At 35.5% G+C, this 14,490-nt stretch overlaps 1 protein-coding gene across 2 annotated transcripts in view; it reads right to left on the bottom strand.

The window, feature by feature from the left end:
* Positions 1–14,490, bottom strand: part of LOC136042058 (mitochondrial carrier homolog 2-like) — a 57,117-nt gene that overhangs the window by 41,551 nt on the left and 1,076 nt on the right. For both annotated transcript variants that reach the window (XM_065726922.1, XM_065726923.1), the window contains exons 2-3: positions 5,267–5,351; positions 2,069–2,190 (exon numbers count right to left, since the gene is read on the bottom strand). In XM_065726922.1, the coding sequence (XP_065582994.1) occupies positions 2,069–2,190; positions 5,267–5,351 (207 nt within the window). The remainder of the gene's footprint in view (positions 1–2,068; positions 2,191–5,266; positions 5,352–14,490) is intronic.

The following is a 14,490-nucleotide window of genomic DNA, read 5'->3' as shown; positions in this document are numbered from 1 at the left end:
GGTTCACTCACCTGGGGATAGGAAACAACATGGATGCATAGAACTTCTTTTGACTTACATTGTTACTTCAAAGTAAATAGATTCTCATCCCAAAGAGGATAAAAGTGCCAAAATGTTTAGGCAGATTTGCAACAAAATCGGTTTAGCCTTCCTCTTCTCTCAAGTTAAAACGCAAGGTGAGCATGGTTTCACACTCAAAAACAAATCCCTAGAAGTTCCAACTTGATCTCCCAAGCCGTTCCCATAATTCTAGAAAATACTTTTTTGATCACAAGGCATCTCATGACTTTTGATTTACCTCAGTACTTAACCGTAAATCGATTTTAAGTGCAATAGCAAGGAATAGTGCAAAAATGTTTATGCTTGCTAGAGACAAAACATATTTAGCGCCTATCCCTGACAGAAAATTTGAAGTCCCCTTGCCCCCTCCTTTCATATCCAATTTTTCTACAAACCTCAGCTCAATCCCACTAGTTGTTCCCAGAATATTGCAGATAATATATTTTGACAGACTTTATTAACTTTTAATTTAATTTAGTGCTATATTCTACCCCAAGCCATGATGAAACGTTTACTTCCCCAACCCACAACACTCCTTGAAAATGTATACCTGATACCCCCAGCCACTCCCGAGCTATTGCAAATGCGCCATTTCGATCAGTATCTTTTGATTTACCTTACTACTTAACCTTAAATAAATTATAAGTGCCATTGTATAATAGGAGCTTATAGCAAAAACATATTTTGGTGGTTCGAAGACAATATTATTTGCCCCTTTCCTCTCTCGTCAATATAAGATTTCTCCCCCCCCCTCACCTTTTGCCCATCTTCTCCATTCCTATCCCAAACAGTATCCTAATTCTCCCTCCCCCAAATAAAAATATGATGTTCACTTGACTTCCTCCAACAACCCGCAAAATTTTCAACTAAATCCCCCAAGCCATTCCAAGCTGTTGTAGATACCCGTGATGTGGAAACTGTGATACTCGCAGGATCTTTTGACTTACTCAGGTGTGCGGGTCTTTTTCAGAGTAAGCCCATGGGATGGGAACATTGGTCTAGCAGCTTATACTAGGAACTTCTAGCTAATCGCATAACCAGGATCAAACATGCATGCCCTTTCTATCTGTGGACTATTGGTGTTCTAAATAATTAAGGGCCATTGCTCCTCAGGCCGTGGGGGTAACGTCGACACCGAAGGAATACATATTAGAACTTTGGAGACTTCTGAACAAAATGACTATCACAAGATTTTTATCTGGTCTAATCAGGGCTAAGAGTGAGGGGTCAGGTAGAAGAGAAGGACAGAGAGCCAGGCTGGTTGCCCCATTATCATTTTTAGCCCTTAAGAAAGGTACTATAATTTTTAATTGAATGAGGTCCCTTCCAAGTTTCTATGGCCATCACTTATATACAAAGTAGATGGGGAAAAGATTTTAGGCCTTTTCTAATTCAATCATTCTCCATTGGGGTCTCCAATTCTTTCCCAAATACTTAGAGAGACAACATAGTCGAAATTTTTTTCTATCATAATCTGAGCATAAATAGACATAAAAGAGATCTACTAAATCCCACTTGTAACAGTGAAATAAAAAAAAAAACTTGCATATTATGAATAAATGAAACAGAATAAACTTGAAATTGAAAATGTTAATTTAAGGCACTTATTAGGTATCTGAACGTTAATTAAGAATAGGACGGGAAATAAAGAAAAATAAAATCACTATTCATGAAATTAGTGCCATTTACAGTTCTTTAACTTGTTTCGCCAATTTAACTTGATTGGATTGTTAAGAAATTCTTTTTGCTCCCATATCTTTAAAAATAGTTGTTTTATTTTTTTACTCATATAATAAATAATTTGATATCAAAAACATTTCTAAATACTTGTTCCTTTAAACATCTTAACTTTTCCTTTAAACATCTTAACAATTCAAACATTTTTTCATGTATTTTTAAATGCTGCCTTGACCAGCTTGAATGTGTCTTGGCTAATTCTTTTCTCCATACTATTATCTCGTATCTACCACTGTAATTAATCAATAAAACAAAGTATACAGCATCTCACCTCAAAGCGTATAAACTTCGTAAATTTCTGGTAAACAACATCACCGAGAGTATAGCCGATCATCCGAGGAATGAAACCTCTATATAGACCAAGAAAACCATCGCGCTGGTAAATATACGTTGCTGCAAAATAAAATGACTACCAGTTAGGAATTTTTGCATACCAATGTGGAAATTTTGTAAATTTTAAGACTTCAATACATATCTATGAGACTAATCATGCTGATAATTTTTTTTTCTGTCACAGAAGTGGAACCAAGACTGGTTTCCCTAAATTTTCAGAGCCCCATATATGGAACTCCATTCCAAAGAGCATTCGGGCGGCCTAGTACCTTGGGTTATTTAAAAGTAATTTAAAAAAATATTTATTAGGAAAACGTTTGTAGTTTTTATTTATTTATTATTATTATTATCATTGTTCATATTATCATCATCATGGTAGAGGGGTTGAAGAGAGATGGATTACAGTTTTATTTTTGTTATGTAATTTATGCAACTTTTTTATAAATACAAATGAAATATTTGTAAATTTTGAAAATTTATGCAACTATTGAAATGTAAAAGTCTAAAATGGAAACACATAAAAAAACTTAACAACTACCCACTTCCCTCCCCCCCCCCAAAAAAAAAACAAACGCATATTTGGGTATATGTCTATATTCAATACACAATCCTTCGAAGATTACAAGAAAAGGGTAGAAATAATATGTGCATTAACAATAATCATTAATATCATAGTTGTCCAATGTCAAAACAAAGTAAGTACACAATTCACAAGTAGCAATGAATCCCCATTAAAATTTATTAATGGATATTTTAAAGTTTTCCGAGAGCAAATCATAGTTTAATGCTAGAATTCAGATCTTAAAAAATTTGAAAGTTTCCTGTCAAAGATCATCCCCTATCCCCAGCTTTATTTAAATAGGGATACAATGAACCTCACCAACTTATGACAATTCTGAAGATATCTAAGTAATGGTCCTAAATGATTAAATGTTAAAAATAAAAAAATAATTTAGAGTCGTTTTTAGGAGAGTGGAAAGAGAAAGACTGAGTAGATTGGGGTGGAAGAAGAGCGTGCGTAGCTGTGTCGGCCTCAGGCAGCTTGGTGCTGCAGTGAGTTATTAGTATTAGTAGTAGGACGAGTTTGTTCCTTACCAAAACTAATATTTAAGAATTAACAATATTGCTGGTTACAAATATCAGACTAATCTTGCAATAAAAAAAAACCCATAAAAATACCACTATGTGTTCTAAAAAAGTGTTGAATTTTCACATTAATTACTATTTAAGGATTCCTGACGATGTTCAATGAGACTGTACTTGAAACATATAGGCAATAAGTCATTATTCAGCTGCTCAAACCATGACCACTAATACACTGTTTTTTAATATTAATTAAACAGTAAATGATACTATCAATAAATTTATCCACCAACATTACACATGTGAGCATTTATAAGAAATATAGCATTATTTTTCAAATTCATGAAGTCTTTTTTTTTTTTTAATTGAAAAAAAGATGCACTGTCCCAAGTTAAAGAAAATTTTGATTTTGAAATCAGTATACAAGTAGTATGCCTTACACAGAAACTGATGGAGTCGTATTTCAGTGTGCTATTGGAGTTGCTAAGCCCTCATATCCCTTGCACAGATACTAATGGAGCCCTATCCCAGTGCACTATTGGAGTTAATAGCCCCTTGTATCCACCTATACTCCTCGCAGAGCCATAACATTTCTTGGAAACATCAATTGCCAGGTTTATTTTCTTGGTGAAACAAAACATCAGATACTACAACAGCTCATACCATTACATTATCTCAGCATCTGGTGATAAGAACTGGTGATAAGGGATGGTAAAGAACAATATAAAAACAATAAGAGCATTTACCAAATTGTATGTGTTTTTTTATATCATAGGCCTATATAATCATTAGTTTTAAAGAATACTCCTCCCTGCTAGCTATTCTTGAACTATTGAGTTTAATCCCTGAAATAATATTTCTTGACCTGGACCTTCAGGAGAAAGTAAAGACCAATATGAAAACTAAAAAGCACATAAACACTGCCTTTGGGTGGTTTACTGCACTAGCTCTTGAGGCGAATTTTATTTATTTTTTATTCTGAACATTCTTTATTTTTTTTTGGACTTGGAGTTTTTGAACTAGGAATCTTTTTTGAGACTTTGGGAATTATTATGGGACTTATTTTGGCTTAGATTTTTTTTTTTTTTTTAACAAAATTTGTTGAACCAAAATTTTTTTGGGCTTAAGATTTTTGACATAGAATTACTATGGGACTTTTTTGGATACTCAGTCAGCAATTAAAACAGTCAGAATTTAACAATTAGTTGAGTTTATTGTACTCTAAAGTGCATTTTTGGTACACAGCCAGCAAATAAAACAGTCAGAATTTAAAAACCGTAGGAATTTATAAACTAGCTGAGTTTATTATGCTAAAAAATGCTTTCATTAAATTTGTGTTACTCTGTCAACATTTGGAATTTACCAACTAGCTGAATTTGTTGTGCTTTTGTGCTGAATAGGGCTCTCATTAAATTTTTAATATTCAGTCAGCAACTAAGACACTTGGGAATTACCAACTAGACAAGTTTGTTATACTCAACAGTGCTTTCATTATTATTTTTTTTTGGTATTCAACCAGCAACCGAAACACTCAGAATTAATCAATTACCTAAGTTTTTGTACTTAAAGTGCTTTTATCAAATTTTTATTACTCAGTCAGCAACTAAAACACATGGAATTTATCAACTAGCCGAGTTTGGTATACTAAAAAGTGCTTTTATTAGTTTTTGCACTCTGAACTAATTTATCTTCATTAAAGGTAGAATGACAAACAAGAAGGGACTGCAGGAACATTGTATTTCCAAGTTTATCTTAGTAATATTTGCCAGTAAACAAAGAACAGCAAAATCAATAACTCTAGTACCAAGTCTAATTTTAGGTTCTGACCTTGTCACAAGTGCTATATGAGCTCTTGGCTTTTGTTTTTACTTGTTTTCAGCTTCAATTTTAATCTTTTCTTTTATCAGAAAACTTGATTTTTCAGTCAGTGAACTATAAAAGCCATGTTTAAAGAAGTGTGCAAAACCATTTGAGATTCAATTTTAGTAGCATTAGGATCTTTGCATAGAGAGGAGGGATGTCATTGAGAAGCAAATATATGAGTTATTCTTACTGTATTCGACTAAGTTGGGAAAAAAAAGTGCTACATGTCCTAAAAGGGATCTTCCTGACACTGGCTCTAAGGGCTCACATCCAATCTGAAAAGAAAAATGTGAAAATAAACAAAATTATATACAAGTTAAAATTTCATATGAGATAGTGGCTTTCTTATCACTCGCATCACAAGCACTAAAGATTCTGAAACATTATCCTCATCTTTAGTGGATTACCCTAAGATGTTCTACTGGGTCCCCTCCTTTTTTAGCTATTAATTTAAAAACTTTTTCCACACGACAAGTTTTTCAAAGAAAGGCAAAAAGCTCCATTAAGACAAAAATACCATAAATAAAGTCAAATTATCTTCCAAGCCTAAGACTACCATAAATCGATATCAATAAATAAATGAAACTCAAAACGAACAGAAAAAAACACCAAATAACACACTCAAACTCAAAACAAGCAAAAATTAACATGAGCAGGGCCAAAAACCCCAATGCCTTCTCAAGACCAGAGGACAATTTATACTTTATTGAAAAAAAAAACAAAAAAAAACAAATGACCATGGATTGTCAGTTAAATTGACATATACTGACATTTCTTTGTCAAGGTTTTGATAATTTTTTATTCATGGAAGTAAGAAAGGTGAAAACATTTCAAATGTATTTTATTATCAGTAAAGTGACAATTTCTGTTTGTTTTGAGTTTCATTTATTTATTCATAGTGATTTGTGGTAGTTTTATGCTAGGAAAAACATTTGCTTTATTTTTGCTCATTATTGGCTTAATGGAGCTCTTTACTTTTCTTGGAAAAACTTGTCTTGGGGAAAAGGTTTTCTTAAATTAACTTCTGTTCGTTTTTATTGACATAGTCTATTTCATTAAAAAAAACATGGTATATCTTTAAGGTTTCTTCAATAAAAATTCATTTTATGGTTCTATGCTCTTTGACAACCTGAATACTCTTATATTCTTTTTAGTTATTTGAATTGTAAGAGCAGAAGTAATAATAGTAGCATCCCCAAAAATTTTAAAGCATAATGGGCCAAGGAGGTTGACATGCCTAATACCCCTAAAGACATAGTTGCTGAACCATTTTACTATGCTGAACAAAATGGATGTCTCAATTTTGACTGGATGTGTTTGGAAAATGAATTGGCTTCAGAAAAGGGCTGCTGGCCTCCAATCTCTTGTTACTCTTAAAAAGGGCACCAGAAACTTGCACAGTAATTAGATTGCAAGGGGGCTGGGTTACTTCTCCTTCATTCATATTGAAAACATCTTAGACAAACAAAAACAAAGTGAAAACAATTTAAATCAATTTGTAAGTTTAGTGTGCTAGAATAGGTTTAAAAATTAATGTTAATAAGACTAGGTCACTAAGGCTAGAAATATGATAAGATGAAAAGGTGAAAATGGGTAGTAAAAAGATTGATAAGGTGAACAGCTTCACTTCCCTTGGTAGTTTATTTGAAGTTTATTTGAGTTTATTTGAAGTTGAAAAAAGTTTGAAAAGTTAGGAAGATAAATTTGCAAACCAAGATTAGAATGTTGGAAGCTACAGAGATGACGGTAATCAAATATGGTTCTGAAGCACAAGCACTCCAAAAATTTGATGAAAATTTGCAAGATGTTTTCCACAGAAATTGCCAATGGATTGTTCTGGGTAGCCAGCTGACTGACCATGTTTCAAACAGTAGACAGTAAAAAATACAGTTCAATCCCACTTTCTAGAGCTATAATGAGAGAAACATTGACTTGGCCAGGACACATTCTGGAAATGAAAGATTGTTCTTGTTGGCCAACCATCTAGGGCTAAATGGAAAGCAGGTTGTCTGTAGTTGGGATATGAGGATGTTATAAAGAAGATTTAAGGGAAATTGGAACTTCATGGGAGGATGTAAAGAGGAAAAGAGGAAAGCTTTGAATAGATTGGGATTGAGGAGAGTGTGTAGCTGTGCTGGCCTCAGGTGCTTTGGTGTAGTGGTGAGTTGTTAGTAGCAGTAGAAGTAAAACCATGAATTTTGTTCAAGTTTTGTCTGTAACACTAGGGTATACTAGAAATACTTGATAGCATAAACTCAAATTATATTCTCTTATTACCTGCCTGTCTTTTTGGATGTACCAAGATAGTGATCATCATTAGTGATGATAGTGATGTAAAAAATGGTGGATGTAAAGTGAAAATAGTTGAATTTACAAAACAATATAACCCTCATCTCAGAATAATTTCCTGATAGTGATGTAAAAAATGGTGGATGCAAAGAATAATAAAGAACCCAGACACTTTTTGAACATACATCACTGGAAAAGAAATTACTGTGAAAACTTAATTTACATAACAATATAACCCTCACCTGTGAATAATTTCCTAAATTTGGACAATTTCTCTTGCTTGTTATTGTTGGACATTGAATGTGGTGAAGAGGGGGCTGCTTTACTAAAAGTGAAAATACCTCAAGTGCCAGTGTTGCCACGTGTAAGAGAAATCCACCAGTCAAAATGGCACCAAAAAAAGAGACAACATGAAAGCCCTGTAAAAGGACAGGATAAGTGCCCCGGATGCAAACAAAAGCATGGACAAGAATTCACAAGCCATCAATTGTGACAGTTGTCCCAACTGGTTCTGTATTGAGTGCCTAGGATTAAGCAATGAACAGTACGTCCTGCTAGGGAAAATGAATTGCAATATGATATGTGAATGGACCTGCCCTCAGTGCATCTTAAAGAAACCTGTCCACAATGCCAACAGCCTAACCAAAACTACTGAATCTTTCAAAACAGAAATACATGAAGACGTTGCTAGCATAACTTCAATTGTCAACAAGGGCCTCAAAGAGATTCACGAGGAACTTGCCACAAAATGCAATGTTAGCAAGGTAGAGGCGATTGTTGACTTGGCAATGACTGCAGAAGTGACAGGGCTTGTGCCAGATGGACTAGATGAACACATACACCGCACAGTCAGAAGCAAGCAAGACAGGCAGCAATGCAAACTAACATTATCAGATACAGGATTCCAATCCAAGCAAGTGACAAAGACTTCCTTGCCAAATATTTCCAGGATACCTACAAAATAGTAACCAAAGCTTTCACTGTGAAGAGACTACCAGCCTCAGCCCCCAACAGCTGGGCAACCACTGCAACACCCACCAGTCTTATTCACAGTGGCCAACTTTACTGAAAAGAAGCTTATCCTGGATGCATCCTACCTGCACAAATCGATTCTATGGCAACAGCTCCAAAGAAGATTGCAATGCCAGAAAAACCCTGTTGGAGGAGATGAAGAGACTGACAAAAAGAGCTAGTGATTATAAAAGGAAAAATCACAAAAAAAATAGGCAAACACAAGCAATTCTGATAACAAGCTGCTTGAGCATGGAAAAATAGCCACTACCTCCTACCATCTCAGCCCCCCTGTAAATAGTTTATGTTTGAGTAATAATAACAATGTGACAGTAAACTAGTGTGAAAGTAAAAAATAGTGAATTAACAGTTATGTCCCTATGCCCCTCTACATTGTCCCTCAATAGCAGCTCTGTGTACCTTAGTTGTAATTCACCTACTTCAACTGTAAGTGAGAATGATAGTGTGCATAACCAAAAGTTGCCCAGACACACCCAAAAACTTGTAAACATTGTGACAGCAAACGTTGATGTTATCACAGACAAGATGCCAGAACTGGTAACAGTGCTCAAACTTAGTCAGATAGATATTACAGCTCTGACAGAAATTTGCCCTACAAATTCCTGATTTCAACTGACAGAAGACTCAATTTGCCCCAATGGATACAACATCTTCAGCAATCTGTCCAATCCAAACTGCAGAAGAGGAGTTGCTATTCTGGCATTCAAGAAACTCCAGGTAAGAGAAATTTCTGTCCCAAATTCTTACTTACTTTTGGTTGAAGTTGCTTGGGTATCCCTGTCCCTACCTAACAAAATGTTTGGCCTAAATTTAATTTACAGGAGCCCCAGTAGTCCATGCCAGCTGTCCTCTGAAAAAAGAATTGCTGAAATGACACAATTCATACTATACAACTTTCCTAAGGCAACTTTTCTCATGACAGGGGACTTCAACTTCCCAAGCTTGTTCTGGAGAGATGGCCAAGGTATGACCAGGTCAAGGCTAGAACAAAACCCAATTGTTCAAGTCGTTGCTGATAATTTTCTGTACCAAACAGTAACCATGCCCACAAGAACGTGTCTGGGACAAAATCCTTCAACACTTGAACTAATCATGACTAAGGACCCAGAAAAGGTGATCAGGACACAGACTCTCAGTCCAACTGGGTCAAGTGACCACATGCCAGTCCTCTAATCTATACAGCTCAACTCCAAACCATCAAAATATACTAAGCAATCCTTTACTAACTACAAAATGACTATGTAAGAGCTGATAGATGCAAATCTAGAAACTCTGATCTCAGATGATGTGGAGGCTTCATGGCTAACCCTAAAAAATACCCTACTAGACAGCCAAGCCAAACATACCGGCATGACATGGAAAAAGAAACCAAAAACTCTACCTTTCCTCCCCCAAAAAATCAAGAAACTATGCAATAGGAAGAAAAAAAAAATTTGGGAGAAGCTTGTGAAACAAAAAATGACAACAGTAGACAAAAAGTACAAAATTGCCAAACACAAAGAACACCTGGCCAAAAATGTCAAGGATAGCCCCAAGTTATTCTAGAAACATATCTCCCTGTTTAAACCAGGCAGACATTCAGTACCAGACCTTGAAAATAACAGCTCAGTCTCTTCCTGTGCCTCCAAAAAAGCTGACCTTCTGAATCAGCAGTTTGCCTCAATGCTTTCTAAGGATGACCCCTAATCAACCCTCCCACCAGCAGAACAGGCTCACACTCCCTTCCCAATGTTACACTCAAAGAAGTAACCAAACAGCTTAAGAAGATTGATGCCAACAAGTTGAATGGACATGATGGTCTGAGTCCACAACGGCTGAAGGAACTAAGTCCTGCTTTATCAGTGCCCCTGGCAAAACTATTTAACTGGAAGGTTGGATACAAACCTTCTTGAGTCTTACAGTTTTGTAACTGACCTACTAGAGAAAGGAGTACCAGTGGATATAATCCAGCTGGATCTACCCAAAGCTTTTGACAAAGTTTGACACCACTACCTCATTTGCAGGCTACACACCCTGTCTCTTAGTCCAAAAGTGGTCAGTTGGATCAAGGATTTTCTGAGGGACAGAACACAGCAAGTGAATGTAACCACAGGACCAAATAGTCATGCACTCTCTGATGAAGTCAAAGTCAACAGCAGGGTCCCCCAGAGCAGTGTCCTGGGCCCTATCCTGTTCAGTATTATGTAAATGAGCTAGCCCTTCTCACCAGTAAAAAAACACTCTTTATGCAGACAATTCAAAACTCATAGGTCCACCCAACACCCTTCTGCCCTCTAAACTGATCTCAACCACACGTCCTCCTGGGTCAAATGATGGTTGCTGGAATTCAACGCTAAAAATACAAGGTCATACACTTTGGACACAACAGCACCTTATAACCCAAAACCCTGGGAGTCACCATATACTAGAGCATGTTCAGGAGGAGAGAGACCTTGGAGTTGTTGTAGACTCCCAGTTGAAATTCAGCTCCCACTCACAGAAGATCTCAGCCAATGCCAGCAGAGCCCTAGGCATCATTAAACACAGCATTACCAGCAGAAGTAGACATGTAATCACCAAGCTCTACAAAGGACTGGTAAGATTGTGTCTGGAGGTGGGGACCATCCTAGCCACCCCTTGATTCAAAAAGGACAAGGTAGTTCTTGAGCATATCCAACAAAGGGCCACTAAGCTGATTGCTGGTATGGAAAACAAGCCCTACAGTGAATGGCTGAGTGAACTCAACCTCTTTATGCAGACTCTTAAACCATCTTGTAGACTCTTTAGTCTACAGACAGAAATGTGGGGACATGATCCAGGTGCACAAACTCCTCTCTACCAATCAAGAAAATGAGCTCCTGGAGATTGACCCATCCCACATAACAGGAGGACACCCAAAACAAATCCACAAACTTCATGCAAGGACTGGAGTAAGATACAGCTTCTTCTTGAACTAGATTATGAACCTCTGGAACAACCTCAAGGAGAACACTTTTTCTGCTGAATCAACAGATGTATTCAAATGCTGTCTGGATGCTGAATGGAGTGACAAACCATGGAGATTTGACTGGGATGCATCAGAATCTAATAAACCATGTATGCAACTGTCATCAAAAGGAGTGATTCAACATGACTGAAAGTCCTTATTTCCCTCCAAGCTGTGATTTAAGGTAATTTTTACAGTAATAGGCCGCTTTTACTGGTGTGCTATTGGCATTTTTTTTTTCATCCTGAGAGATTAGGAATCCCCATTTTTGGCCACAATATCTAGGGTAGGTTTGAGCATAGCAAGGGATTTGAGCATGGGGCATGCTTATAAATATTGAGTAAGCAGCATAATTTAAGGTTGCAAGTAAGCTCAGAACCCAAGACTTGACTAATTTTGGTGTTATTCAACCTTCTCAGATTGGCAAGTGAACTGAAAGTAATTTTTTTTTCTGATTAATTTCAATAGCAAAAAGTGGTTAAAAGTACAACCAAGGAGAAAAGAAAGAAGGATTGCTCAGATCTACAAGTAATAAAAGCAGCATTATATCTATCTCAGTCAGCAAGTTGTCAGTTAGATCCTTTGTAAGTGCCATGGGTGTTCCTAGAGGAACATAGTAAGACTATTTGAAAAAGTTGAGCAGACATTCAGGCTACAACCATGACATTCAGAAAGAGCACAAAATTTGAAATCTATTAGTCCTAAATTTCCTTCACAAGTATTCAACCACAAAACATTCAAGCCATGTCTACATTCAGTATTTTCTCAAAAACTGGGATAAAACATTGGGCTGTGCAAGACTGCTACTGCTGTTCCATTTTTCTGATTCTTAGGTATAATAAATTTGAAAATTAAGCCATGGGACTTTATAAAGCAGCTAGTAAAATCTCTCAAAATGGCCAAATGAAGAAACTTTCTTTACTAATTGAAGTTTGGAAGGACAGATTTAATGACCTAAAGAAAAATAGGACCTAAAATTCAAACTTATTGGGCCATATCAGAGGAGTTATTAAGGAGAAATAATTTCTTATCACAAAGAAAAGCTGTGGAGATTAATGTCACAAGGCAGTAGTTGAGAGAATACCAAAATAGAATACAGCCACGCCCCCCCCCCAAAAAAAAAAAATTAAGAGAATAATGCCAATTTTTCAAAAGTTGTTAGTGCACAAATTCTTGAAGAATGGGTGTTTTGAGTACTAGGAATCTGGTGTAGTATGTAAGAATGGGCATGACCCAATGGGAGGGTGTTCTTTGATGATTATGTTTATATTACCTTTTCTCTTTTAGTTAGTAAGCTAAGCTATTACCATAAATATTTCATAGTTCATATAATTGACTTACCAATAAAGTGAACATACCACCATTGATGCCTTTTTTAAGTTCTTTACAAATATAATAATATATTCTATTGCAAATTTATGCACTTTTTGAGCTTATAAAAATGACAAATTTTCAATTAAAGTACAAGTTATTGGTCTTGAGTTTTCTCAGTGCCAAAATTATGTATAGTTAGGTCAAAAAGTACTTAAGTTTGAATTTCCAATAGAATCAATTATTACATTTGTAAAGAACATAAAAAAGCATCAAATGGTATGTTCACATTATTGGTAAGTCAATTATACAAACTGTGATATATTTACCACTATTACATGTTTTTTAATTCTTTAATTGATTATTTTAATTACTTGTGTATTCTGTTTTCTTTTTTTTTGGTTCTTTGTTAACATGGCTCTGTAGAGCTTTTTATGTCAAACAGACATACACATAAAACATGTGAATTTTTAGGGTTCAGGATAACACACTCAATTATGACTATAGTGTGCTCTAAAATTGGGTTTTTTTAGAAGTACTATATTATAGAAATAAGTTTGGATGTGATAAGCTATTTCTGTGGTTGGAGTGCTAGTCAGAGATGGATTTTTTTGGTAAAATTCTAGTTTATTAACTTTTGACTATCTCAAAAAGGGGTTAGGTTAGGAAAACAAAACTTTCAGGGATGGATCTAAAGGCTAAAGTATGTCCAGGGAAGGTATTTTGAAGCACCCACCTCCACTCCTTCTCCCTCTAGAGGGCCCTGAAATTTGTCTACATGACAGGTTGTTACCTATTGAAATTTTGGTGAAATTCTAGTTAATTGACTTCTTGCTATCTTGGAAAGGGTTTAGGTTAGGAAAATGAAACTTTCAGGGATGGGTATACAGGCTAAAGTATGTCTTGGGAAGGTACTTTAAAGTATCCACCTCCACTCCTTCTCCCTCAAGAGGGCCCTGAAACTTGCCTACATGACAGGTCTAAAAAATTGAAATTTTGTCAAAACAACATTTTACCTTAATTTTCAGTTACTAGTTGCTTTTTCTAAGCCTTTAGTTCTGAAAATGCAATTCCTGTTATTTGAGTTGAATTTTGAGCCATATCAGAGTTTTTTTTTTTTTTTTTTTAATTTAGGAAATGTATTTGCATATCTTTAAAACCTTTAAAATGGAATTGAGCAAAGTTATGAAACTGAAACCAATTTTGTTGTACTTCAATTAAGCAGAAAATCTATTTTGCAGAGTTTCACTTATAAAACACACACATTTTTAAAGGTCATCAAAGGTTAGGACCCTTTAGAGGAAGAAGGAGTAGATGTAGGTACTTCAAAATACCTTCCCAGGACACACTTAAGTCTGTAGATTCATCCCTGAAAGTTTCATTTCCTAACTTAAACCCTTTCTGAGATGGCAAGAAGTCGATTAACTAGAATTTTACAAAAATTTTGACAAAACAACAATTTACCTTAATTCAGTTACCAGTTTAATTCATTTTACATTAATTCAGTTACCAGTTGCTTTTTCTTTGCCTTTAGTTCTGAAAATGCAATTCCTGTTATTTGAGTAGGCCTAGAATTCTGAGCCATATCAATGTTTTTTTTTTGGTAAAATTCTAGTTAATTGACTTCTTACTATCTTGGAAAGGGTTTAGGTTAGGAAAATGAAACTTTTAGGGATAGGTCTACAGGCTAAAGTATGTCCCGGGAAGGAGTTTTAAAGTACCCACCTCCACTCCTTCTCCCTCTAGAGAGCCATGAAATTTGCCTACATGACAGGTCTATACCTATTGAAATTTTTACAAAACAATATTTTACCTTA

The sequence above is a fragment of the Artemia franciscana genome, unplaced genomic scaffold (assembly GCF_032884065.1).
Source record: "Artemia franciscana unplaced genomic scaffold, ASM3288406v1 PGA_scaffold_58, whole genome shotgun sequence".
In the NCBI taxonomy this organism is placed as follows: Eukaryota; Metazoa; Arthropoda; class Branchiopoda; order Anostraca; family Artemiidae; genus Artemia; species Artemia franciscana.
Note: the sequence above shows the minus strand (reverse complement) of the source record. Positions and strands in the feature narration are given on the sequence as shown.